At 31.4% G+C, this 13,710-nt stretch overlaps 1 protein-coding gene across 1 annotated transcript; it reads left to right on the top strand.

Annotated features, from left to right (window-relative positions):
• The first annotated feature begins 5,368 nt into the window (after positions 1-5,368).
• LOC125066954 (juvenile hormone-binding protein-like) lies at positions 5,369-13,440 on the top strand. The gene is made up of 5 exons (XM_047675291.1): positions 5,369-5,606; positions 7,434-7,662; positions 8,160-8,284; positions 12,016-12,168; positions 13,175-13,440. The coding sequence occupies exons 1-5, from the start codon at positions 5,549-5,551 to the stop codon at positions 13,336-13,338; spliced, it is 729 nt and encodes a 242-aa protein (XP_047531247.1). The 5' UTR covers positions 5,369-5,548; the 3' UTR covers positions 13,339-13,440.
• Positions 13,441-13,710: the final 270 nt, after the last annotated feature.

Genomic DNA, 13,710 nt, shown 5'->3' with positions numbered 1-13,710 from the left:
AAATGAACTACATAAAAAATTTGCGGTGTTCACCTGCGTTTGAACTCACAATCATAAGTTAAGATGCACGCGTTCAAACCACTCAGCCAACTCGATGCTTTTTTGTTGTAAATTTGTAGACTAAATAAGTCTGTGAATACTTGATTCGATATCAATATAAACTACAGTAGCGATCTGCTTGTCGTTGATCGATTTTTCGATTTAATTTTCTCCTACAAATGCGTCGTTTTTCGCATTAATGCTCACGATAATATTATTAAATTTACAAGAACACATTATTCTCCATCTCTCTCGTTTCTATGTTGACCTATTTTGTCTCGCTTATATAAGATGGATGGTTAAACTTTTGATTGAAATATGAAAGGGAAGAATTAATTTGGTTTCCTTGAATTTCATTGCAAAATGGAAAAACGTTGCATGCAAGTAACTTGAGCCTGAATGTTGTAGTGCCTCTTCTATCAGTATTAGCAAGGCTGCTCTACGGTTAAGAAACATAATTTATATTTTCATTTAGTTTGTCAGTCGGGTTACATGTATAACGATGGCTTAAGAGCACAGCTTATATGTCCATGTAGCTCTCTGAGATGTATGAACGTAATATAAGAACGTTTATGTTAACTTATAATAATGTTAATTACATAATTAACATTATTATAAGTATATAAAAATAGTTACTGTATAAATCGCGTGGAATGGTGGCAGGAATGCTAGCAGCATTTCTCCGTTGAATCGCAATTCCGATCCTCTGGGCTAAAAACGAACCAGCCCTCCTGTCAATTAAATAATTAATTAATTATTTTAATAATTGTTACATATAATATATCAAAGTGATTTCAAAACGACTAAAAAAAATTCACAATAACAATCAATCAAATATGCTTTTAAAGTTATTGTTCCGTTGACTATAAAAATTTCGCGTACCACTTATCGCCGTACCTTAAGTCATAACAATTTTATTTCTGTGTTAAATTGAACACGTCTCAAATGTTCCTAACACGTTTACAGTCATACATAAGACTTACACGCCCAAACGCTATTGTTGGCACGTGTATGTGATGCCAATTGGCCCTTCGAAACTCAAAACGACTCTCGAACTAATGACAGTAAGGTTTCCTTCGTATTAGATCAAAGATATTCGCTTATTTTCACATAACAATAACATAAGATATCCTTGTATAGAAGTTATGACTTTGAAGAGATTTATTCCAGCCCACTTAATAAAAAAATATATATACAAACAAGTAAGTCACATACAATCATACAAAGTCTAAATTAAAATGTACAATAAAAATTATATGTACCTCTTTAGCTATTATATTACAAGAAATTACACAATTATGTATACATACGTTAACGTATGAACTAAGATAAGGACAGGAAGTGCTCTTTAAACTCTTTATTTAAAGTAATTGAAATGATAATATTGTAATAACTACACAGAGAAATATTTTTTAGTATAATTACATAAATATACATACTTCTCACCAGAGTTAAGGCTGAGAATATTATAACTAACTTGAGCCAATGAAATCCTTCTGTGGTTGAAATGATATATCACATTATATAGAATTGTAAATAATTTTGGATAGTTATCTATCTCACGAGATTGTAAACTGCTGAAATATTGTGAGCGGTTATTTAACTCGAAATAAAACGTCAAAACTTTCGATAGTTTATGATATTTCGATTAGATTAGAGTTTTTATAATTTAACTTTAATTGGTTTCGGTAAATTAGAATCTACCGAAAAGTAATGCGTTAAATTGGAAGCAGTATACGATTATTTTTACGGTTATTATTATTACGGTTCACAATATTTCGACAGTTCACAATCTCGCGAGATAGTTTATAATCTAACGGCTTACAATTTTATAGAAGCGTTCCTGTTATGTTACACAACAATAAACGATGCAAATATTCGTCTCTTATTCCAAATTATGTCTTAGTCCCATTTGCAGTACCTTAGACCGTAGTAGTGCAAAAATACTATTTAAATAGCTTAACACCCCGCCTTATTGTCTCCACTAATGACAGGAGGGCTGGTTTATTCTTGTCACCATTCCACGCGATCATGATGTACACAATACAATACTATTTTGTATTCTTATTTGTAAATAGTAAAGGCCTTAATCTTAATAATTCTTATGTAAGTACCCATTTATGGTATGTATAGCTAGGTAAAGAAAGTGTAATTATTTCATTTCGCATATAAGTTGCATATTACTTGAAAATCTTTAGGAAATTACAGCTTGAACAGCACAAAGACAAGCGACTTACTCTTGCCAACGTCTAATGGTCTTCTTGCACCAGAAGTGTAGGCTGTAGAGAGCACCTGCTTGTTTGTTTGAAATAGAGCCGTCAAAGAGACTACTAAAACACATCCTGTACGTATCACATGCCTAAGAGACGCCTCAAAATGATTAAGCAGAAAAACTTATTAAACAATTTCTTATCAAGCAAGAGTTAATTTTATAAGTTAAAGTTTTCAAAGTTACGTATCATTTCACACTACCGGAAATTTGTTTTCGCTTTTGTTCCACACTCTTCAACTACCTTTTGTCTTATAATGAGAGAATTAAACATGTGAGCAAATATCGGAAGTAGTTTTTATTCTGTCGTTAATCGGTGTATCGATTTGAAACTTTCCGTATATGTATGATTTGAATCGAATGAGCTGGAGCTTGATAGCCAAGGGCTAGATAGGGAAACCCTCGAGTGGTTACAAGTAAATCCCTCGACTTTAGACTTATTTGGTTTATTTTCTCAAGTTTAATACATTACACTGATATTCTGATGATAATCCTCTCAGTGGCGTTTCTTGTCTCGGTGGCCATGGATATATTATGGTGCGCATCGTGTACGCAAAAACTATTGCGCTTTCTTTTTCCCCTTACTCATAATCCGATTGGACGACAAGTTTGAGTTTTAAGCGTTAAAAGCTAGTCACCAGAACAAAAGACCCTCCTCGGTACCACCCATTCATCATAATATATTCTACCGCCAAACAGCAAAACTTGTGTGTTGGTTCCCAGTTTGAAGGGTGATAGAACCAAAGTAGAACCTGTGACTGCATTCATTCAACAATACTATTATGAATTGTTATGGTATTACTGCTCAGTGTGTTTATTACAAATGATATATCAAGTCTAGTACCTCGAGCCATATACAGTAACGAGCCAATAGCTTGTTGATATGGACACGGATGGATGTTTGTTTACATGGATGTTTTTCCTCTTCCATTTTATCATTAAATTTCATACCAACTTCAAAAGGTGTTTTCACCGGTTAACGATCTGACATTCGGAATTCTGCTAATATATCGTTTATATATTTTTCTTAATTTAGCAACACTTTGTGCGCATCTCTGGTTATGTGAAGTCCAATACATTGGCTTGCTTGACCAATGTCCTTCATTTAAAATTGTTCTTGTAGTTCTCGTTTGAAATTATTTTTTGTATTTTTCTGCAGTAAATAAAAGCAAATCATCCACTCAGATAATTATACAACTATTCTATAATAGACACGGATCTGTTTTCGATTGTGTCATTCCTAACTCATTTAAGACTGTGTTTAATTTCAAATTCCAGAGTCTGCTTACCTGCTGCAGTCCATATATAGATTTATGTAGCATGCAACTTAGATCCATGCTTATACTCTTCTGGCTGCATGTAAATGTCTATCTCAAGATCGCCTTACAGAGAAGCAGATACAGCGTCCATTTGGTTAATCTCTAATCCATACCTGACTGCTAAACCAAATAAGTAGCGTATATTTGTGTATCTGACAACTGGAGAGTATATTTCTTCATGTTGTCTGTGCTCCATTATTGAACATTACCTTCTTTTTTGGTCTGTTTTTATTTTAAACACCCATCTATAAGGAAGAGAAGAAGAAGTTATTGCACCTTTCTCAATAATCCAACTGGACTACTTCAGAAACACGCTCTACTACCATAAAGGAATATTCCATATTGCGTGGTTTTAGTAATTAGAAGTAATTTTACTATAGATTAGTTTTTTGAATTAAAATTAACGGTTTTTATATACATATTCAGTTTTTGACAGACAGAGCGACGACGGCGCCAGCGGTGATAAAAAGCAAACTATTTCTGTTGCGTTCCATTACACTAACACTTTTTAGTATTAGAATAGTCACAAAACTAACTTCAATTTTACATTTACAACCAAATAGTATTTTTTTCAATATGATTGCTGTTCGTAATAATTAACTAAACTAATATCAAAATACTTTTCTTTATAAATATGACAAATTAAAAATTAAGCAAATATTTTATGTTTAAGATAAAAAAAAAAAAACGAAGTTGTGCACCGTGAGTACTTTATCACAAGAGTCGAAAGTTATCAACACAACGGCCATGATAGCGACGACATTATTCAATTGGGAATGAATGAAAATGAATTAATTTTTTGACGACTTCCCACTGTCATTTTTATGACATGGTATCGTCACAACTAAAATTCTTACGATGACTTTTTTTTTATTTAACAATATCATATTGTACTTATATTTAAATAGTAATACTAACAATTTCAATAAAAATGTTTTTTTTTGTAACAGTTCTAATATTTGTTCCTACGAAGCCAACATTTTTTTTAAATCTCACTGGGCAAAGACATTTTCTGCTAAGTGTAATGTCGTTGTTATTAATAATGGTATTAGAATAAGGTTTAAAATATATTACCTACATTCTTCAAATCAATTTTACTAAAGTAAACTTCACATTGAAGCGTTTTTGAATTGTCAATATTTAAGCACTATCACAGTTTCGGAAAGCATCCTCCAGCCAAGAAACTCGCATAGTTGTTCTTTTCAAATAAACAGATTAACAATGGTATTTTTCACAATAATAAGTATTCTGTGATTGAGCCCGAGCCTAAATCCTGGCGTTTTTTTCTAAAAAATCTTTTAATGTATAATAAGATTTATTCTTCGTTTAAGATCTTCGTTAAATAATCTGTATGCGTAATGTAAATATTTTATTTATTTTTAATTAAACATTACTTATCTTAATTAATTAAGGGTAAACATCTATCATAATAACTATAAGGTAAAATTACCAATTCAAACGTTTCCATTCAAAGCAATTTTAAACTACAATACGTAAACTTATACTCTTAAATAAACTTAACAATTTAACTTTTAATAGATTTTAAAGGTCAAAAACTTCAATACAATACGTCTTCACCTATAAATATTTCTTAAGGGTTTATTAGTAAAACAGTGTTGTCTTATTTATTCAAACGTCAAATCGATGACGTTAGAATGAGATAAATTGATAAAAATTGTTTAATTAAACACTCACTAAGCAACCTTTATAAATAAGTAAGTTGCTTATTAATGTTTATTCCCGATATTTACCATATATCCGCCGGTCATGTGTTGGTGATAATATGTGACCTATGTATCGGAATTATTTTCTTTATAACGATATTTGCACTGACACAATCGTTATGTATATAAAGTTGACGTGAACATACGGATATGTTTGTAGTTCGCTATCAGTCGCTTATTTGATTTGAACGGACATTATGGTGTACTCAAGTGTGTTGGTCCTTTTATTCGCTACCAGTGTGCTTTGTGATGGAGGTAAAAGATCATATATTTTTAAACTATATTAAGTTATGTGAATAAAAACACATAAATAAACACTTACTAAAAATGTAAAATAAATAAACTTATATAATTTTTGTAACTATTTAAGTTCATAAGTAGAAAATAAATTCTACATATTAGTAAGTTCTTATCTTAATTAGATCATACGAATACCATTCATTTTTGTTTGTTATAGGTAACGTAAAAAAAAACCTATTATTTATTTAACCACACATACTAAGTTATTTAAATAACTTTTATTTGAATGATAAATTAGCCTATAGCTTGTAACATGCTTTCTCACAATACTTTTATAAACGTAAGCAGGTCTATTTGTAGTGTATGAGTTTAGCTTCATAATAAATAAAATGTAATAAAATTATCATTGCAACTTAAATAATTTGATAGAGATATTAGCTTAATTATATAATAAATCGTTTTTTATTATCTAATGATCAAGTGAGGTATATTTTAAAAGATTGATTAGTGAGTTTATTGACCTGATTTAATTGAATAAAAAACGCTTAGTACCTTCGTAAAATTTAAGTACAATAGATTTCCGAGAGTTTCGTTCGTCAGTTATTCTTAGGTTATCTTCTTTTTCAACCGCTTTTTACATTGATCAAAATAAATGTATTATTCGTTTGTGTATAGAAATACTTATATTATTATACAATAATTTATAAATATCTTTATAAAACCACTGAGGTTTGTCCTTAATGCTATGATAGTCATACGTCAAGTTATTAATAGTATAATCAAGTTTCTGTACTGAATAAAGACCTACCACAAAATAAAAAAAAAACTATTACATTAATATCAAAACAGATAAAATAAGCTACGTGTCTTAATTCTATTTTATAAGTAAGCACTAAAATCTTATGAACTATAAAATTTATCTAACGAAAAATTATTAATACAATTATTTTCAAGTAATTCAACCTTTGATAACGGAATGCGATAACGCTATTGTTCCGAATGCTGTTTCTTTTTGGCATTACTGAAAATATTATAATATATATTCATTGTTACTGTATTTATAAAGTTTCGTCTTCACTAAAAACAATTTAAAAATGTGGAGTATAACTAAATATAAATAAAATAAATAAATATGAAGGTAGAGTACATATCAAGAGGAAGTTCAGATAAAAAAAAAAGTAACTAGTAGGCAAGTGACATACGACACGGTTTTAGACACGAGTACCTGAAATAAAAAAAAAACCTGTTCTTACGAGACTGAATTTTTATAATGATAAATTTTCCCTATATGTTAATATAGGTATGTATATTATTGCTTCAATATTTAACGTCGAGAACTATCCAAGACGATATCGTAAGACTGTATGAGCTGGATTAATATCTGACACAAACAGCAGTTCCCAGTATCACCCCAACATTTATTCAAAATGAAAGAGTGTTTTAAACAATGTATTTTTCAGGCCATTGCCTAAAAAGGCAAAGAACATAAATGGCTTTCAAAAGTGGTGAACCTATTTTATTAAAAAGAAGATTTTTATTTGAAATAGATGGGTGCCCAATGGGCTACCTAATGGTAAGTGGTTATCACCGCCCATAGACATTTGCTATAAGAAATATTAACTATCACTTAAATTAGCAATACGCCCACAACCTTAGGAATTAAGATGTTATTATGACCCCTGTGCCTTTAGTTACAATGGTCATTCGACCCTTCAAACACGACAAACAATACCAAGTATTGCTGCTTGGCGGTCGAATGTTTATATATATGTTAAGTGAGTTTTCCCCCCTAGTTCTACCACCACTTAAAATCATAGACATAATTCCCTCCATTGTTCACAGGTTCACTGCTTATAGCTTGCGAAATGGATGACACGGAGTGTCTCAGTAAAACAACACAGCAGTTCTTGGAAAAAACATGTAAAGGCATACCGGAGTACGACATTAAACCCATAGATCCCTTATTCGTGCCAAGCCTCGACATTAAACTGAGCGACAAAGCAGAAACGATATTACACTACAAGAATCTAACGATAACAGGACTGAAAAACCAGAAGTTCTCCGATTTTAAGTATGATTTTTTGGATAACCTAACGTTTGGTTAAAAGGATGGACAACATTTTACGAAAATTTATTGCATTTTTATTACATTCATATAAAATTATTTCATTAGTTAGGTTTGGTTGGATCATTTTTTTTTTATAAGTTACACTTAAAAATTCATCATATCTGCGAAGTGAGCGTTTGTGTAATGATTTATCCTAAAACTAAATAAAATGTTTGTCAGTTGAATAGGTTTTGAAAACGTACCACCAACCTTTGGAACTAAGATGTAATTTTTTTTATAGTATATTATTTATAAAAATATATTACGAGATAAAATCCTTACATGTACGCACGAAAATACGACTTGGTTATCAAAGGACAATTCATAATAAAACTCACGATAGTCATAGCGCTGACAACAATGGCGCTTAAGTTGTTACGGTCCTGTGCGTGTAATTTAATCTTAAGAATACAATTTGCCATTGTGTATTCTATTTATATAATGTTATTTCATTTTCATAGGATGAATACAAAGGATAAATCGGTTGTATTACAAACTCGAGCGGATTTAATCATAGTCGGAGACGTCACTATTGAATTGAGCAAAGTATCAAAATCATTCAACGGTGCCTACACAATAAAGGGAAGTAAGTAATAATTGAATATGAGATCGTCAATATTGCATTCAGAGTTTTTTTTTATTATTTTAGGAAGACAGACAAGCAAATGGTCACCCAATTTTAAGTGCTCACTTTTACGCAAGGACGCTGTAAATAAATAAGCAATACTTTCAAAATGTACCACAACTAAGCCACCGCCACGCTTCTCTAAAATGGCTTGGTAGATTCACATGGAAAATAAACTAACACAAAAGGTTTCCTTGCGATATTTTCCTTCAATGCTGATTATAATTACAAATTCGGTAGTGCTTGTCCGGGCTTGAACCCGCAACCATCGGTTTACTTCTTAACCGTCTTAATGACACTCTGGTACCATGGTAAAAAAGGAGGTATCAATGCACCATTGAGCACGAATTTTAATATTCTGAATCCATTGTGCCTATTATTTGCACTGGATCACTTATTTAATTATTGTTATTGTGAGTGGTAAGGACTGAAAGTAATGAAAGGATACTGTCCGTTAAAGTTAAAGTCTAGAGAGTTAAGGAATAACGCAGTCCATCTTTCTGTATCCAAAATTAATTAATACAACTTCATTGGTAAAAAAAATCACGAAGACATTTCAATATCAGTTTATATGTATGTAACATGTATATAAAATATACTTTGTACACTCACACATACGTACGTCACATCTTTGCCAACAAAAGGTTATAAATAAAGATATATTATTGCACCTCCAACGCTACACGTTTTTCTTATCTGTAAAAGGTATATGATGAATACGCTAAGAAAAATTACACTAAAAAAGGATTTATTCGATGAAGGTGAACAGCGTGAACCACACGCCCGGTTTAGAATAAAAACGTCCCGAAATAATTTCCCTGCATGACGAAACAAATGCCCAAACATCAAGATTTTACGACTTTCTTATTCATAACCAATCTGTTTTCACCCACTGCTGCTGCTGCAAATAATAAGAGGGGGGCCTCTTATTATTTGCATCGTAGGTATTAGATATAAAAAATAGCCCATATCCTTTTCTTGGGGTTCAACCTTGCTTCATACCAAATTTGATGAAATTCCGTTGATTGGTTTGGCCTTGGAAGCGTTTTTTTTATATAGTTTGTTGGACGAGCAAATAGGCCACCAGATGCTAAGTGGGAACCATCGCCCATTGACAATGCCGCTGTAAGAAACGTCGCCAATGCGCCACCAACCTTGGGATCTAAGATGTTATGTCCCTTGAGCCTGTAGTTACCCTAGCTTACTCGTACTTCAAACCGGACCACAACAATACTGAGTACTGCTGTTTGGCAGTAGAATATTTTATAATTACACTACGTATCAGACAGAGTTACTTTTACATTTTTAATATTAGTATACAGTAATATACAATACTAGATGCCCGTCCCAAATTCGTCCGGGTGACGTGAGAATTTTATTTACTTCTCGACCGTCACCTACCGAACCAATCTAAGCCTCCCAAGAATCCACTTAAATATACACAAAAAAATAAAATCATCGAAGCATTGAGGAGAAATCACTCTAACGTATAGTTAAGATTTTTAATAAATTTATTCAAAAAACATTATCGACATCAAATACGAAATTAGGAATACGTAATTTAATCGCATTATGTTATTTTAGACTCGCTGTAATGAAATGAATTCATAAATTAGTGTCATATAATTGGTAGTCATAATTAGCAAATGACAAATTAATGTGGATTACCAAAAGATAGTAAATGATTAATAACGCTAAGTATTTAGATTTAGTTATTTGTCAATGTATGTGGTTAACATACTGTTACCAAGTGTTGCCAAGCGCTATCGCCAAAATTATAACTTTTTGGTTTTAATGCGAACGTTCTGGAAACAATAACATAGGAGAATATTTTCGCAGCGTATAGTTCCTTTAATTTTATGGTTAGATTGTTAGTATTTTTTACATAATTAAGTCTTTATATATATTTTAATTATATGTGTCGGAGAGCCGATATTATGGCGTCTAACCGAGCAATATTTCTTGTGTTCGCCGCCGTCGTCGTCATTAGTTGTCTATCCCTCAGAAATGATTAATAAATTACGTAGACATCTTCTCTAATCACGATTTATTAATAAACGTTATTTTCATGACAACCACTAATCTCTACCAATTGTTGTTTTTTTCCAACGACGAATACCGTCTAATATTATTTCAAGCACATGACGCTTCTCTAACCTTAAGAACTCGTCAATATAAAACTGCCTTGTTGACACATATTATACTAGCGATCTGGCTTGGCACCACACAGGTAGACCTAGCGTAACAAACCATTAAAACCGTATCACGACCTAAACAATTCTAACAGTTCAGTAGCTAAACAGTTCTGACACGATGGTTTTTGTTAGCATATTTAGTAGCTTCCACAACCGGTAACTAGTTGAGTTACATCTTATTCCTTGTGAAAACGCCCTAATATTTTTCTCAATCAATGTATGTATGAGTCGTGATGACCCAGTGTTACATGACGTAAATCTTAACCGATATACTCAAGTCGTGAAATTAGCCCCGAACCTTCTTCAAGAGGATTCCTTTGTCCAGTAAAGTAGACTATTCGGGAAATCTGCTTCTTCTGCCTGGTAAAACGTCGGGCAACATTATTTCAGCAAAACGAAATATCTTGTAAAAATTTGGATGCTTGCACAAGGCTCCCTGCACTGTCATCATGGAAAGCACTCCTTGCATTCATGAACACTGTATAAAAATCCGTTTAGTAGTTTTTAGCTTATCGCGTTCTGACAAACAGACGACAGAGTTGTTTTATAATATACAGTGATACATTAATGAATTATTCTTGTAACCGTCCACGTGGTTTCCTGTCGAAAAAAAAAATTAAATAAATGTATTAAAATAAGAAAATCTTGCAAATGTTTGTTATTTGAGAGCAACTATTTGTGGCTAACCCCGTCCAATCCAGACGCTGGCGATTAGTCTCCTGTCCTCAGTGAGGATTCTCCATTTCTCTAAAACCAAGTTGTATGGTTAACTTAAATTAAAACGATCTCTAGTTATATCATTCATTTCTTTGAGTGTTTATTTATATGCAATTTTAGACTCCACTCGCCCCTATTATAGACTAACCGAATTTTATCCTTTCGTCAACCACTTGAATTAGTATTGTTTTGTTGTTTTATGTCTCTGTATTAGCGTGTGTACCTATCTTTTATGAAAAAAGAATTTGGTAGTCTTAAATCTACCAAACCTTCACTTAGATTACATGTTGCGCTAACCCTTAATAAACGTTATAACCTATTGACAAATTAAGAATACAAATTTCCAATATTAACACCAATTTTATGAACTTTCAAATAATATTTGTATCTGTCCCGACCGACAGACGCCTCCTAAATTTATTGCATTATCGAATATTAGATACATACATATATATATATATATATATATATATAGGGACCAGTTTTACGTCATTATGAGGGGGTCCTGCTTACCCATTTGAACATTTTGAACCGCATTGGTTTTCAACTTTAATGAACTAGCCTTCCTACTATAACCCTTTAACTAATTAGAACAGGTAAACTATGAAAAATATATGTCCTTCCTTTTGATTCATTGCCTCATACCAAATTCCATCCAAAACGGCTTAACAGTTTAACGATTTAAGTATGAAAGACAAAGTTACTTTCGCATATTTAATATTAGAATATGTTTGTAATATCAATATCACAATACAATTATTCATATAATTTCTATTACAGCGGCATTGGGAACAGCGAAATATGGTTACGACTTCAAGGTCGATGATAAAGGCGTTGAGCATTATGAAGTCGGTCCAGAAACACTGACGTGCCAAGCTGTCAATGAACCAGAAGTAACTCTAAGTCCGGAACTAAGCCGAGCGTTAGAAGACGGTAAGAATGAATTGCAACAAGATTTATTAATAAAACATGGAGTAACAAGGAATTACATATTTAATATTGATTTATTAGAATTCATTCATTCATTCAAACATAGTTCGAATAATTGTAATATAACTAATATTATATTTATTTATTTTAATGGAAAATATCATAATATAATAAATTTCTTAAATAACAAATATTTAGCAAATCATTAATCCAAGCCAATAATTTTTTTCAGTGATTGATTTAAACATATAACAAAATACAAGGCGTAGGTGTAAAGAATAAATTTATCAATTAGTTCAAAAAAATAGACTTAAAAACTGTTGATTTTTTTTAAACTATCGCAAGTATACGTTGTATGAGATTTGGCTTATGTTAACGGTTTTTTAGTACACAAAAATATTTTATAATTAATGCATCTAAACCTCATTTTTACTTTTATAGATTCAATGTTACTTTTATAAGCAATTAATTACGGTCGATTTTTGACGGACGAGCGAGGCTTCTTGTTACTATAAATAATTACAATTGAATAAATAAAAGTTTATGAATTTCCTTTTTAAATATTTGTCATAAATTATGTTATAATTTTTATAAGAGCGAAAAAATATATAAATAAAAAGGCAAAATTAAACAGATCAGCCCCTTTTTTTCTTTGCTTGTCAAACTTTTTTTTTCTTTTGTAGCTATTGACGAGCTTAAGTGGTATTACATATTTAAAAAAATAAGAGCACAACTGTTCGAAATATAAAAATTCATTTAAATGTTTAACTCATTTTTTAATAATGAAGACGGTCGAAATTCGCGTAGCGAACACTTATGTATTTATTTTATTTATTCTGAGACATTTGCGCAAACGTTTATTCTGCATTCGCAAGCTCTCAATTAAATGTTCGTGTAAATATTACTAATTGCAATTATAATAATTGAGTTAATTGTATTCAATTATAAAGTTAAATTGAATTGCTTAAATGACGATGAATGAAACTATATCATTCTATTTATTTCACAGATAAAGATCTTAAGGAAAGGAAACAGAGATACAACGCAAGACGAAAAGAAATCCAACAGAATGTTTTCTGTAAAATGGTGGAGAACGCATATGTTACCGTTGTTCACAACATCCGAGCCGCTGCGAAAATTCTGCCCAAAAGTGCCTTTTTGAAGGGAGTTTAAGTGAAAATATTTTGCTGACATTTTAATGTTTCCAATTCATATATATGTTCTATTACTTAATATAAACATATTAAGCAATAAAGAAATGATTTGTGAGATAAATATTGTTATGAATTAAAAAACTCTCTTAGGGTTTCGAGCAAATGTTCGACTGCTGATCAAAGTAAGCCTTTGATCAGTAGTTGAACATTTCCAGACAATTTTACACTTTTATTAAAAATCTTAAACAGTGGTCTTTATTTGCAAAACAATTATTGACATTAAGGGCGCAACTATATACAAATAAAAATAAAAAATCGTTACTGTACAAATGACCGCGGATTGGTGGCAAAAATGCTAGCTAATTAAGACACTTAAGACATTTTCTGCCTC

Source organism: Vanessa atalanta, chromosome 10 (assembly GCF_905147765.1).
Source record: "Vanessa atalanta chromosome 10, ilVanAtal1.2, whole genome shotgun sequence".
In the NCBI taxonomy this organism is placed as follows: Eukaryota; Metazoa; Arthropoda; class Insecta; order Lepidoptera; family Nymphalidae; genus Vanessa; species Vanessa atalanta.
The sequence above is the reverse complement of the archived record's forward strand: the minus strand, read 5'-3'. Positions and strand labels throughout refer to the sequence as shown.